The following is a 12,803-nucleotide window of genomic DNA, read 5'->3' on the forward strand; positions in this document are numbered from 1 at the left end:
AGAAAGAAACTTGGACACTGCCAAGTCACGGCGATATCCCAACAGCGTCGCCGCATCAGCTACTGCAGGTTGATGCATCTCCAGTTCGTCTATCAGTCCCTTTAATTCACCAAAGAACTCCGGAACTGACCTATCTCCCTGTTTGAGCGTAAACAGTCGCTCATAAATCTCAAATACATGGGAAGTATTCTTCTCATTTCCGTACATAATCTTCAGGCTGTCCCACATCTCCTTCGCAGTGGTTAAGAACATAACACTGCTACTAATCTGTGGTTCCGTGCTGTTGAGGAGCCACGTCATAACACAATAATCAGACGAGAGCCAGGAACTGTAGGTGGGATCTGTGGTGGGTGGAGGAGAGGCCAGAAGATGTGGAAGTTTGCTCTGAGCGCCAATGAAGATGCGGAAAGCCTGAGCCCAGAGCAGATAGTTTGTACCATTTAATTTTATTGTAGTCCCCAAGACTACATTGGGCACAGAAGTCTGACCAGCAGCAGCAGAGGGAGATGTAGAAGAGGAGGAGAGATCTGTTTCCGACATTGTTGCACAATAGTGGTAGGCAGATAGTAGTCAAATAATCAGGGCAGTAGTAGAGATCTGTTCTTTAAATCGTTGGTTCGTCGGTTTGTGCCGAGCTATGCTAGGGGACCTATAAGCAATTTTATATGCCTACAGTAGAGATCTGTTCTTTAAACATAGACTAAGAGCAGATAAAAAAATAGGCAGTAGTAGATGACCGGATCGGTTCATGTGTGGCCTCGAATCACCTATTCAAGGCCATGAGAAAAAAAAAGGACAAAACAAACGGCGTGGTACTGTAGCAGCACAGTACTGTAGCGACGCGATACTGTAGCGGCACGATACTGTAGTGGCGCGATACTGTAGCGGCGCGGCTAGTGGTGGCGGTAGTGCCGGCGGCAAGGAGAAGAGGCGGCGGCGGCTAGGGTTTTTGAATGAGGATTTGTGGCGGCTAGGGTTTCAAGCTCTGATACCATGTAGAAAGAGATAATTGAGAGAGCAAAAACCCTAACTTAATTGATTCATTCAGATACTAGAGATATATATATATATATATAGTCATACAAATAGGGGTATGGTTAACGGGTCACAGCCCATTAACCCAATACCCAATAGACTTAATCTAACACAATTCATTACCTTTTTATCACATTCCCTCTGATGATGGAAAAAGGCAGGAAATTGACATGAAAATGACTTAATTCTTCTTTTTCTTAATGATTTCTTTTGTAGCTGCACTTGCATACTCTTCGCAAATTGCGGTTGAGGACGCCATTCCTTCCCGTAGATGATCGCGCCTCTCCCTCCGGTGTGATTCCGATCAAAGTATCTCTCAGGAGTCTTCAAAAGATATTACATATGCGTGTTGATTAATTTTTTGATTAGCATACTAAAGTGTCAGATTTTTTTCTTCTTCTTTTGAAATAAGTTCTGTAGTGAAACTTAGCAGTTTGTGTGCCTCCATCAGAATCGTTCGAGTTACATGTAAGTGTTTTGGCTTGACTGGAGGTAATATAATGTATCTTTAGTTCTATGTGATGTTATATAAACTTGTTGGTTGATCGCGATCTATGAATGTAAACTGTTATAGAAACTTGAAGGTACATCCGCCTCGGAAAAAAGACTTAAGGATAAGAAGAAAATGATCTATCGCATCATTTTTATGATGGGTGAATTAAAAAAAATCCTCCTTGCCATTATTTGTTTTCTCAAAATAAAATAGTGTAAAATAGAATAATCCTACTTGCTGTGAAAGTGTGAATCTTGGAAATAATCCTTTGTGCAATCCACTCAAGCAGATAAGTGGTTCAAATATAGAGAGTAATTTTATGAAACAGCTTTGCTTCTATTTTATTTCTGGTCGCATGCTGCTCGAGGAAAATAAATAAATCGAAGCATCAATTTTTTAGGGTCCAGATTGTCCAGTTTCCACGTGAAAACACAACTGGAATCACCCGGGAACCATTTTTGATCCCACGTGCTTATTTATTTATTGCAAAAATGTCACCACGCCAACTTATGCGTGGTCCCACTAGAAAATAACCAAATCTTTCTGTGTGTCTTTCAGAAAAGTTCAATGTCATTACTGTCCTATTTCCTCTTTACTAAATTTCTAGTGAGTTAGGGAGAAAAAAAAATTAGATAGTAACTTCTAAATGGGATATCTACTCCTCTATACTTTAAAAAGGAGAACCTAAATAATTATTGTTCATATCACAATAAAATACTATAGTAAATACTGTAGTATAAACAATAAATCAAATTTGTCACTCTCAAAGTACCGTTTATGCTGCAGTAATTTGCTATAACATAAACAGTAAATCAAAGCTGTTCCTTCATACTATAATATTTTACTGTATCGTAAATAGTAAAACAAAATCAAATGTATTAACACTTAGATCATTCTTTTAAGTATGGAGGAGTATATATGATTTTTAAACCAAATGTATTAAAACTTAGATTATTCTTTAATTATAGAGGAGTAGACATGGTTTCTAATTTTAAGCATACAATAATTAAATTAAATGTATTAAAACTTAGAGGGAGACAAGTTCAAAATGTAATGCTTAAAAAATAGGAGGTCGTGCTTTGCATTGGGTGCAAACTAGTGTTTAATCTCACGCCTCGTTTGGTACGCGGGAATGAGGAGGAATGGAATGCAATTCCCACTCCCCATTCCCTCATACCAAACACACATATATTTTAGATGTTGGAATGACCATTCCCTAGGAATGATCATTCCCACTATTTGTGGGAATGAGCATTCCAAGTGAGAAGATAAGGAATGGTCATTCCCATTCAAGTGAGAATCAAAAACTAGTTAGGTATTTTTTAATTATATCCATATTAATAATAAAGAATGTTTGGGTGAGGCGCTATGCAAGTGGGCAATTTTAGATTGACAATTTAGGCTAGTATATCATTTTGCTATTTCGAAACTTATTATTTTAGTTGGTATTGTTTTATGGATTTTTGCTATTATGAATTGAGTGGTTTTGATACTTTATCAAATAAGTTAATTTATATACCTAGAACTGTGGATTGTGGATATTATTCTTTTTTTTTGACCTATGAAAGATACGATAATCTTTTTTTTAATTTTTCTTTAATTTTTAAGACTAAGAAATAGCGAGTATTGTTTAAAAAATATAAACGAAACATACACCTGATGGATAACACGAGCATTAGTATAACACATACCTAGATTAATATAACATATGCGTATATAAAATTATTTAGTTATTATCATTAATGTTTATTTTTTATCTTATTAAAAATCTATGTTGTTGTAAGGGCATTATTAGAAAATGAGATTTCATTCTCACTTGTGTACTAGTGATACTAAACATGGGAATGGGAATGAGATTTCCATTCTAGCTTCATTCTACGAACGCACCCAAACAAGAGAATGAGAATGACCATTCCATTCCCACATGCAATCCATTCCATTCCTTCTTCCATTCCATTCCCAAGTTTGTCCATTCCCGCGTACCAAATAAGGCGTCAAAGTTTCGCAATGAAGTAATCTCTTCTTTTATCAGATGATAAATAGATAAGATTAAATTATTGAAGGCCTATCTCGATTCCAATCTTTGTGAACCAAAAAAAAAAATCTATAAGATGAAAATACATCCATTACATAAGAAGACCTCCTAAAGTATATACTAGTATTTCTAGAGAAGCAAATTTATTCATTATAGATTCATTAGAGCTAGTTTAATGATACAATATTGATGAATTTACCAGAAGTTCTAGAGTCAAAACCGAAAAAAAAATTTACTAGGAAAATAAAACTTTTATCCTAGAAAAGCATTATAAACAAGACAATTAAAATAAAAAAAATAGTGAAGTACCTTAGTTCACTATTAAGCGGACTTAAATATTATTTCTTCCTGGCCACTAGATTTTTATTTTTCATAAAAATATTTCACTATTATTATCATGAAGAAAGCATGTGCCGTGAGATCCGGCTCAGTTAGTTAACAAAAGTGTGTCAACCGATCCAGACCGGTGAAAACCGACCGGTCTTACCACTGGATCCTGGCTGATTGGAATCCACAAGAAACAAATAAAAACCAGAACGCCACAATATAATCAGAGGGCGAGCAAAATCAAAGTAAATAGCCGAAAAAGGGAGAAAATAACGAAAAACAAAGGAGAGAAAAAAAATTCGAAGGAGATGGGGTTGATTGGGACGATGCTTGAGCATCCAGAGGAAGCGTACGCTCTGATGAAGCTGAAGATCGCGGCGTCAAAGATCAGCAAGCAAATCCCGCCGGAGCCTCACTGGGGATTCTCGTACACGATGCTTCAAAAAGTTTCTAGAAGCTTCGCCCTCGTTATTCAGCAGCTTGAAACTGAACTCCGCAATGCTGTAAATTTCTGATCCTTGATTTGGTTTGTTTGGACTTTCGATTCATCAGATTTAATAGAGTCTTGATGTGGTCTTTGAATTTCATGTTAATTTTTTTAGGGAATTAGATCTGGATTCTGATTTTTGGAAGGAAATGACATCAGAAAAGAAATTGAGAACCTCGATTTGAAAGTTTCAGCAAAAAAATTGTGATTATTAACGTTTTCTTTACTGTTTAGCAATCAAATTTCATTCTGTGCATATTTAATCTGTGATAACGAGTAAGCAAACCTCTATTAATGGAACTGGGAAATTCTTTGTCACCAAATGATAGAAACTGATAGAGAATGAGGTGGATTTTAAGTAAAAATTAAAGAAATGAACTTCCTTTCAATTTGATGGCTAGGATCTTCACTTATAATCTGTGCGAAGACCTGTTTCAAATTGAAAGCTTGATCCCCTTTCACATTCGTGCTTAATTATGTCTTACTTCATCAATCAATGATTTTTTTTTTAATCTGGAGATAGAAGAAGCTATGGAGTCGGATTGAAGAACCATTCTAAATAGCTGCTAATGGGCTTTTTTTATTTGTTATGGTTGTTTTTGAATAAATATAATTCACTCAAAAGCAATAGTCACCCATTCAGGTTTCTTTATTGCATCCTTCACTTGTGCCTCCTCTCTAAGCTGTATTTTGCTTATTTGTTCTAGGCTTAGCATAAAGCCAAAAAAAATGAAAAATATTGTACTGTAATTCATTAGCTACTGAATGTCCTAGTTTAAACTAGTTATTTGAATACTGATTATTGCTCCTTGTTTTCTGTGAGGCCTTGTTTTTATTTATTTCTAACAAGGATATATGTTACCATTATATTAACAAATTTTTTTGGATGCGTAGGTCTGCATTTTTTACCTGGTTCTCAGAGCCCTTGATACTGTTGGTATGTTCCTATCTACCTGCGTCATCTTCTTGGTTTAACTTTGAGTTGCAGTCTATTTTCTATTGTCATGTTTCAAGACATAGTCTGAAAGATGAAGCGGAAACCAATGTGCAAATGACAAACATTCTTCCATGCTCATTACAATACAAACATTCATGTAAACATGAATCACATGGATAACTTGATCATATTGACGAGGCCAATATGATAAGCTGTAGATATTTAATATGAGACCTTTTTAAATATATTATGGATTTATACAGTTATGTTTCAATATGATGCATTTTGTCTATGATTATGTCAACTAATCTGGTGTTTATGCAAAATGATCACCATTTTGAACATATAGACTGGTTTCTACTTTTTTACATTCAGTTGTTAGGGTCCTAAAGACCCGTACATGAAAGTCTTACTGTCATTTCTCATGTGCAGAGGACGATACTAGCATCCCTGCTGAGGTCAAAGTGCCAATCCTGCAGTCCTTTCATCGCCACATATATGATCGTGACTGGCATTTTTCATGTATGGATTTTCTGAAGGTTTTGCTTTAGACATACTCTCTGCTTATAAATTTACATATAAATATTTAGATGTATGCTCATATGTTTGTGTGTGTATATTGATCTGGAGCCCTATATTTTGATAAGTTTGCTTATGTAGAACTTTTGTCTATTCGTAATGCCTAAACTGATGTGGAAGAGTCATTACTAAATAGCCTAGTAGTCAAAACACTACTATTTTGAAAAAAAAATATCCTTAAGTATATTTTTGCTGTGTATTTTGATTATATCATGTTCTTTTTTATTATATCATGAATTTTCATTTTTTCCCCTTAAACTTTAGGTGGTACTAAAGAATACAAGGTTCTGATGGACAAATTCCATCATGTTTCAACTGCATTTCTAGAGCTGGGCAAAAGGTCAGTTCCTCACTCATTGTTTGTTTTTATTGAGTAATTTAAGAAGGCCTAACACTTTGTTTTAGTATCTCCATACAATGCTTACTCGTTATGGTCCAAAACTGAAATTATGTTTTGTTATTTGTTTAGCGTCCCATGTCATGTGAATACCCTCAGAACTCATTGGAACACTCCATTTATATAGTGTCGAGAACTTACTTCAGATATAGTTATATAGATGAGGCAATAACCTCCCAAATTTTAAAAATTATGTTTTCTTAGAATTCTTTACCTTAGTTTTGTGACTTCAAAAATCCTAATTAAGGAACTACATCTATCTAAATCACTATTTTTAACATTCCCAAATTGATTATTTATTAGCAATTTCGCTGGCTCTCAGTAAGACAGTAACTCATGACATTCATAAAAACTTTTACAGCAACACATTTCAAATGCAAACTGTACAAAGATTAGTGTACTATATTATAAAGAAAAATACCAAAAACTTCGATACATAATTTCTAGATTTATCAGTGCTCATTTTGTTCTTTCCGTTTCTGTGAACTTACCCTTGTATAAACATCTGCTGTGTCGATTATGATTCGAACCAAGTATGAATACTTAGTTAGTTATTGTAACCCATTGCGAAGTAGTTTGTCTCTAATCTAGAGTTTGATGGATGACCTCTGGACTTTAGGTAATTATATCTTATAAAGTTATAGTAAGAGCTGTAATTACATTTCTTTTTTGAAGATTAGATTGTTCTTTACTCCCAAAATGATAATAACTAGTATCATGCAGTGTTACAGAGTAAACAGAAGTCTGCTGTCAGTATCTTTCCATACTTAGATATGGTTTAAACCTCAGATTGTTACTATTGCTTCCATGCCGCACTCCTATGTCTTCATAATCTTTTATACAATATGGATAAATAGAATTTCACATTAAAGGATGCAAGAGCAAGAAGCAGAACATATTGCATTTTATTGGCTAAGTTACTGTTGACTTATAAATATTAGCTAGCTCAAAAATATTTAATGAAACCATTAAAGCTAATTTTTTATTAGATTCTTGGATATTCTTATCATGGAATCTAAGCCTTCAAGAACAAAGTTTATCCTCCATAAGCATACAAGAGCCTGGGATACTGGTAGTTGAGTGTAGATGGGTAGTTCTTGGAACTTATTTTTATAATCCATGCATCTATCAAATGCAGTCTCCTCTTACGCAACCTATTGTGTTCGAGTAGTTCATTTTTTTGTGTTGTAAATAGTAACCAACATATATAACAAAATTATTTTTTTGTAATTTCCATTGGAAAAGAAAAAAAGTTTGGCTTTCATTATATAATAATTTTTCACCGTGATTCCTGCCAAGTTAGTAGCGATACTTTAAGCTTCTCCTGGCTATTAAATTTCTCAAAAAATTTCAAAAGAGTTCACTTGAAGTTGAAACTGTTTCATTAATAAAAAATGTGTAAAACCTTTATTTGGAAATTGTATGAATTAATTATTCTCAAGTTGATTTTCAGTTACCAAGAGGCAATTGAGGATATTACAAAGAGAATGGGTGCAGGAATGGCAAAATTTATTTGCAAGGAGGTTTGTTTTTCGATCATTATACTGTTATCATTTACATGTGTATACATATTATTACTGCCAACAATATAATTCATGGAAAATGTAAACTTTAATTCCGCGTCCTTCATTTTCTTTGATATAAACCTTGTAATAGGAAATGCTAAAATTTAAATTTTCTTCATATTCATGACTAGATTACTTTTGGTTCTTACAATGCTAGGGATCATGCAAGTAATATCTTATGAAGAACAGTAACTGTCATTGGCATGAGCTAACTGAGTTTAGATGCTGGTAGTTGTGCCAACGGATCGGATATGGCATTTAACATATATGTATCTGCCAAGGTTTTAAATATCGGATATCGGGAAAATATCGGATGGCCAAAATTCATATCGGATTGCGGATATCGGGGAAATATCGGGGATATGTGGTAAATATCGGAATGCCATAATGAATGTTTGCATACATAGTATAATGCATTAAAATGTAATCTCGACATATGTAATAAAATTTAAGCATACAAAATATGAATAATATATGTTTAGGATCACTAATCAACCTTCTAAAACAAACAAAAGTGCAAAGCAACGTTGCAACATTCGATATGCTTTTTTTAGGGCAAAATGTCATTTGATATAATGGGAAAATCTTGATATCTCACCCAAAAATTCCAAACACGATATATTATTTTGCAACAAGCTATATAAAAAGATATATTGGTCCACATATCGGTTAATATATCGGCCATATCGGGGATTTATCACACAAAATAGCCAAAAAGCGGTAAAGGATATTTAAAGACCATATCGGTTGCGGCAAGCCCTGTAAAAGGATATATCGAGCCATGTCGGGGATATTTAAAACAATGGTATCTGCTTCCTAACATAAATACAGATATGGATATTATTTTTTTGGTAAGAGAAGCTCATATCTGTGTTAGGGGGAAAATTAAGGAAAAGAAAAGAAAATAAAGGGATACAAATCAGATAATAGAGCAACAGGTACAAGGACGGTTCAAATGTGATTCAGATATTTGGGAAAAGGAATATGAATCCTATATGGACAAAGTATGTATATTAACTTTTTAATTTTGCAACAAAGAGATAAAAACAAAGCTTAAAATTGCAATATATTACTTACTATCAATTGTTTAAAGTGATGCATGATATCTAGTACAAACAAGATAATTCGATTCTCAAATGGCCTTTAGCCCAAGTGCATTACTTAAAGGGAAATCTTTTCTGAATTTCTATCGATAAGATAATCAAATTATAGTATAAACATATGTTTTAATGATAAATTAGTCCAAAATGCACAATTGATTACCTCAATCAAAATCCACATAATTTTAAAAACAAATGATACCCACATATCACAACGCAATTGTTATTTAAAACAATAAAAAGTTGAGCAGTTGCGTCCTATCTGGATCAATATCTGTATCAATAAAAAAAACTTGGATACAATTATCTGCAAGTTTTAGTAATATCCTTATCTAACCAAAATATTAAAATTATATCCATCTTTGTATCCATATTCGCTTGGTTACAAAATTTTAGTTACTATATTCGCATCCGTATCGGATACGGTTGAGGATCAGCTTGGATAAATCCATATCTGTTTGCAACCCTACATGCAAGTCAACCATCTAAAAAGGGTTTGAATGATATTTCTTTTCTTTAAGCAATATACTGTAGTAACTGTACATAGCAAAACTCGAGACTTGCATCGTTAAATTTTTATAGGCAGATATGTAACACTGAGTATACATTATTCTTGAACAAGGAACCCTATTAAATGAGTGGTTGAGTATCCAAATGCAACAATGGATAATAAGAAAATGCTTATAATTTTCAATTAAACTATACGCTCTTTTTTCCTTTGTAAGCACCCGCTTCATACTTGCAAATGTAGATGAGAAAAAAAAAAATACTTTAAGCACTATTCTTCATTAAGAAAAGCAGGGAATTTTTCCTTTCGAACTCTGCAGTTACATATACTGCAGATTCAATAAACTGCTGGATGCCAATGGCTCTTGTTTGAATATTCATTTAGGGGTGAGCAAACGGTTGGTTGGGGTGGTTTTGATCATTTTGGATGAAATTGAACTGAGCCGAAATAAAGAGCAAACCGAACCGAACCGAACCGTGTTATTTTGGTCAGTACGGTCGGTTTTGGTAGGTCCTTTGGGTTGCTACAGCTCCATGAACAACCAGCCTTGACCGCTACAACTTAGAAAATAATGCACCATTGCAGAAGATAGCGAAGATGAAGATTGAAGACGGTAGAAGAGAGAGAGATTATGGGTTGAAATCTTTATCTTGCCTTGGTGAGCGCCTCGTGAGAAGAGAGAGTCCGTGCCTTGGGTTTGGTATTTGAGATCATTTCTCTATTTGAACTTTAATGAGCTGGTGGCAGACAGCTTGCAAATGAATTGACTTGGGCATTTAAATTACACACGTGGGTCCTGCAGAGAGACGTAGGACTTAGAAGGTTACGCACCTTATGGGTCTAATTACCAGCCTAATTTTTTTAAATGTAGCAAAGGTATTTGGTCAGTTCAGCTCAGTGTTCTAACAAACGGTCTGGGCGGCCGCCTAGGCGCCCGCCTAGGTGGAGGCGGTGCTCAGGGCGTGCAGAAATGCCCTGAGCGGCCACGTTTAGGCGCTGGAAGCGCCTAGGCGGCCGCCCAAGGGTAAACGGGCCGCTTAAGCAGCCCGCCCCACTATTTCAAAGAAAAAAACGCCGGCTCTTCACCCGTAACCCAAAACCCGTAACCCAAAACGCAAAAAAAAGAAAGAACAATAACCCTAATTTCACTCTCTCCACGCCGCCAGTCTTCAATCTCATCTTCAATCCCGTCGAGCTCGTCTTCAATCCCGTCGAGCTCGTCTTCAATCGGGATCTGGTCTTCGATCTCGTCGAGCTCGTCTTCGATCCTGCCTGGGAGCTCGTCTTCGATCCTGCTTGGGAGCTCGTCTTCGAGTTTGAGCTCAACTTTCGAGCTTGTCTTCGAGTTCGTCTTCGAGTTCGTCTTCAAGTTCGTCTTCGAATTAGTCTTCACTCTTCAAGTTCGTCTTCGAAACTGCCTGGGAGCTTCGTCTTCGCCTGGGAGCTTCGTCTACGAGTTCGTCTTCAACTGGGAGCTTCTTATTCAAGTTCGTCTTCATCTCCTCTGTAAGTAAAGGACTAAAGACGCTTAGCACAGATAACTTTGGATATTTTGGATTTTTCTAATTTTTTTTATTTGCACAGATAACTTTGGATTTGTATTACACAACTTCATGTTTAAACCTCGTAAACATGTACAGATTATGCAAGATTATGCAACATTAATGATGTTTTCACACATTAATCCACTTTTATTAAATGTTAACTTAATATATTTATATTATATTAAGTTTAATTGTTTAAGTTTAAACTGTAAATCTCAGAATTTTGAAAGAGAAAGTAAATATGTAATCATGGGGCTGTTTAATTGTTTAAGTTTAATTTTAAGTTCATTTTAAGTTTATAAGTAATTCTTGTTGTTCAAGGTTGTTCAAAGTTTAATTGTTCAAAGATTACATTTGTCCAAAGATTACAACTGCATTTGTTCAAAGATTACAACTGCATTTGTTCAAACTTCAAAGATTACATTTGTCCAACAGGACTGCATTTGTTCAAAGATTATAACTGCGATTGTTCAAAGATTACAAGTTTACAACTGTACATGGATCACCGCATTTACCTTGTAGTGATAGTTGCAGCAATAACGAATGAAGTTGCTGTTTTTGACCTACAAAATAGAACAATAATAAGTTTGGATAGCATATGTGTTGGTATTTTTGTATTTATGCAATGTTGATTGTATATATATATATATATATCTTCAAGTATCACAATTAAAAAAAGAAAAGAAAAAACTCGCCCAGAAACCGCTTAGGCGTTCGCCTAGGCGTCTAAGCGCTGGACGCCAAGTCTGACGCCTAGGAGCGCCCAGCGTTTAATGTAACATTGGTTCAGGGTTGAAGATTTCCAAGCCGACCCGAACCGAGTAAATTATAAAACCGAGCCGAATTGTTAAAAATCGGTCGGTTCGGTTGGTTTTTTCGGTTCAGGCCAAAGTTTGCTCAGCCCTACATGCAATCGTGTATTTTGTAGTATGTGCAAACTGGATGTACGTATTTTGCACCAGTGACAGATGCCTATGAGTTAGTGTTAAGTATTCAATTGTCTATTTGTACTATGTGCAAACCTGATGATGCATATTTTGCAGCAGTTACACGAAAATGATTATAGATTTATTTTTTTGGTGACATGTTATTTGAAGGCTTATATTTATGTTTATAAGGACTCACATTTTTGAAAGATGATACTTCTTTATTGTCATTTAAGTTAATAGCTAGGTTTCCCCCTTAATTTGCAGGTTGAAACAGTTGATGATTATGATGAATATTGTCACTATGTAGCAGGCCTTGTTGGCTTAGGGTTGTCTAAGCTATTTCATGCTTCTGGTAAGGAAGACCTAGCTTCAGATTCTCTTTCCAACTCCATGGGATTATTTCTTCAGGTAAGTCTGGGACCTACAGGCTACAGAAGCTGATGTGCTGATTGCTTTACAGTCTATGGTACTAGTCAACTACTCCAAGGTTTCCCATTGATATGAGTATATTTTTTGTTGTTGAAATGCAGAAAACAAATATTATTCGAGATTATTTAGAAGATATTAATGAGATTCCAAAATCACGTATGTTCTGGCCTCGGGAAATATGGAGCAAATATGCTAACAAACTGGAGGTTCTCCCCGTATTCTAATAATTAGAGAACTCTTTCGTTTATTTTTGGAGTTTCTTTCTTAGTGTTAGTGCTTTGTGGAGTTTACATTTTCTTTTTGACAAACAATGTCTCTCATTTTTTATGATGATCACCATGACTAACATAGCTTTTTCATGGGGTGCTTTTACTGAGTTATTGATTTTACAATCTGCATGACTGTGCTTTTAGGATTTCAAATACGAGGAGAATTCTG

The 12,803-nt window shown here is 35.0% G+C and overlaps 1 protein-coding gene across 1 annotated transcript in view; it reads left to right on the forward strand.

Moving 5' to 3' along the window:
• Positions 4,086–12,803, forward strand: part of LOC109833377 (squalene synthase-like) — a 13,589-nt gene continuing 4,871 nt past the window's right edge. Inside the window, exons 1-8 of the mRNA XM_020401028.1 lie at positions 4,086–4,393; positions 5,272–5,314; positions 5,747–5,836; positions 6,158–6,233; positions 7,744–7,813; positions 12,201–12,344; positions 12,467–12,571; positions 12,779–12,803. The exon at positions 12,779–12,803 is cut by the window's right edge and continues 104 nt beyond it. Of these exons, the coding sequence (XP_020256617.1) occupies positions 4,199–4,393; positions 5,272–5,314; positions 5,747–5,836; positions 6,158–6,233; positions 7,744–7,813; positions 12,201–12,344; positions 12,467–12,571; positions 12,779–12,803 (748 nt within the window). The 5' untranslated portion in view covers positions 4,086–4,198. The remainder of the gene's footprint in view (positions 4,394–5,271; positions 5,315–5,746; positions 5,837–6,157; positions 6,234–7,743; positions 7,814–12,200; positions 12,345–12,466; positions 12,572–12,778) is intronic.

This window comes from Asparagus officinalis, chromosome 3 (assembly GCF_001876935.1).
Source record: "Asparagus officinalis chromosome 3, Aspof.V1, whole genome shotgun sequence".
NCBI classification, from domain to species: domain Eukaryota; kingdom Viridiplantae; phylum Streptophyta; class Magnoliopsida; order Asparagales; family Asparagaceae; genus Asparagus; species Asparagus officinalis.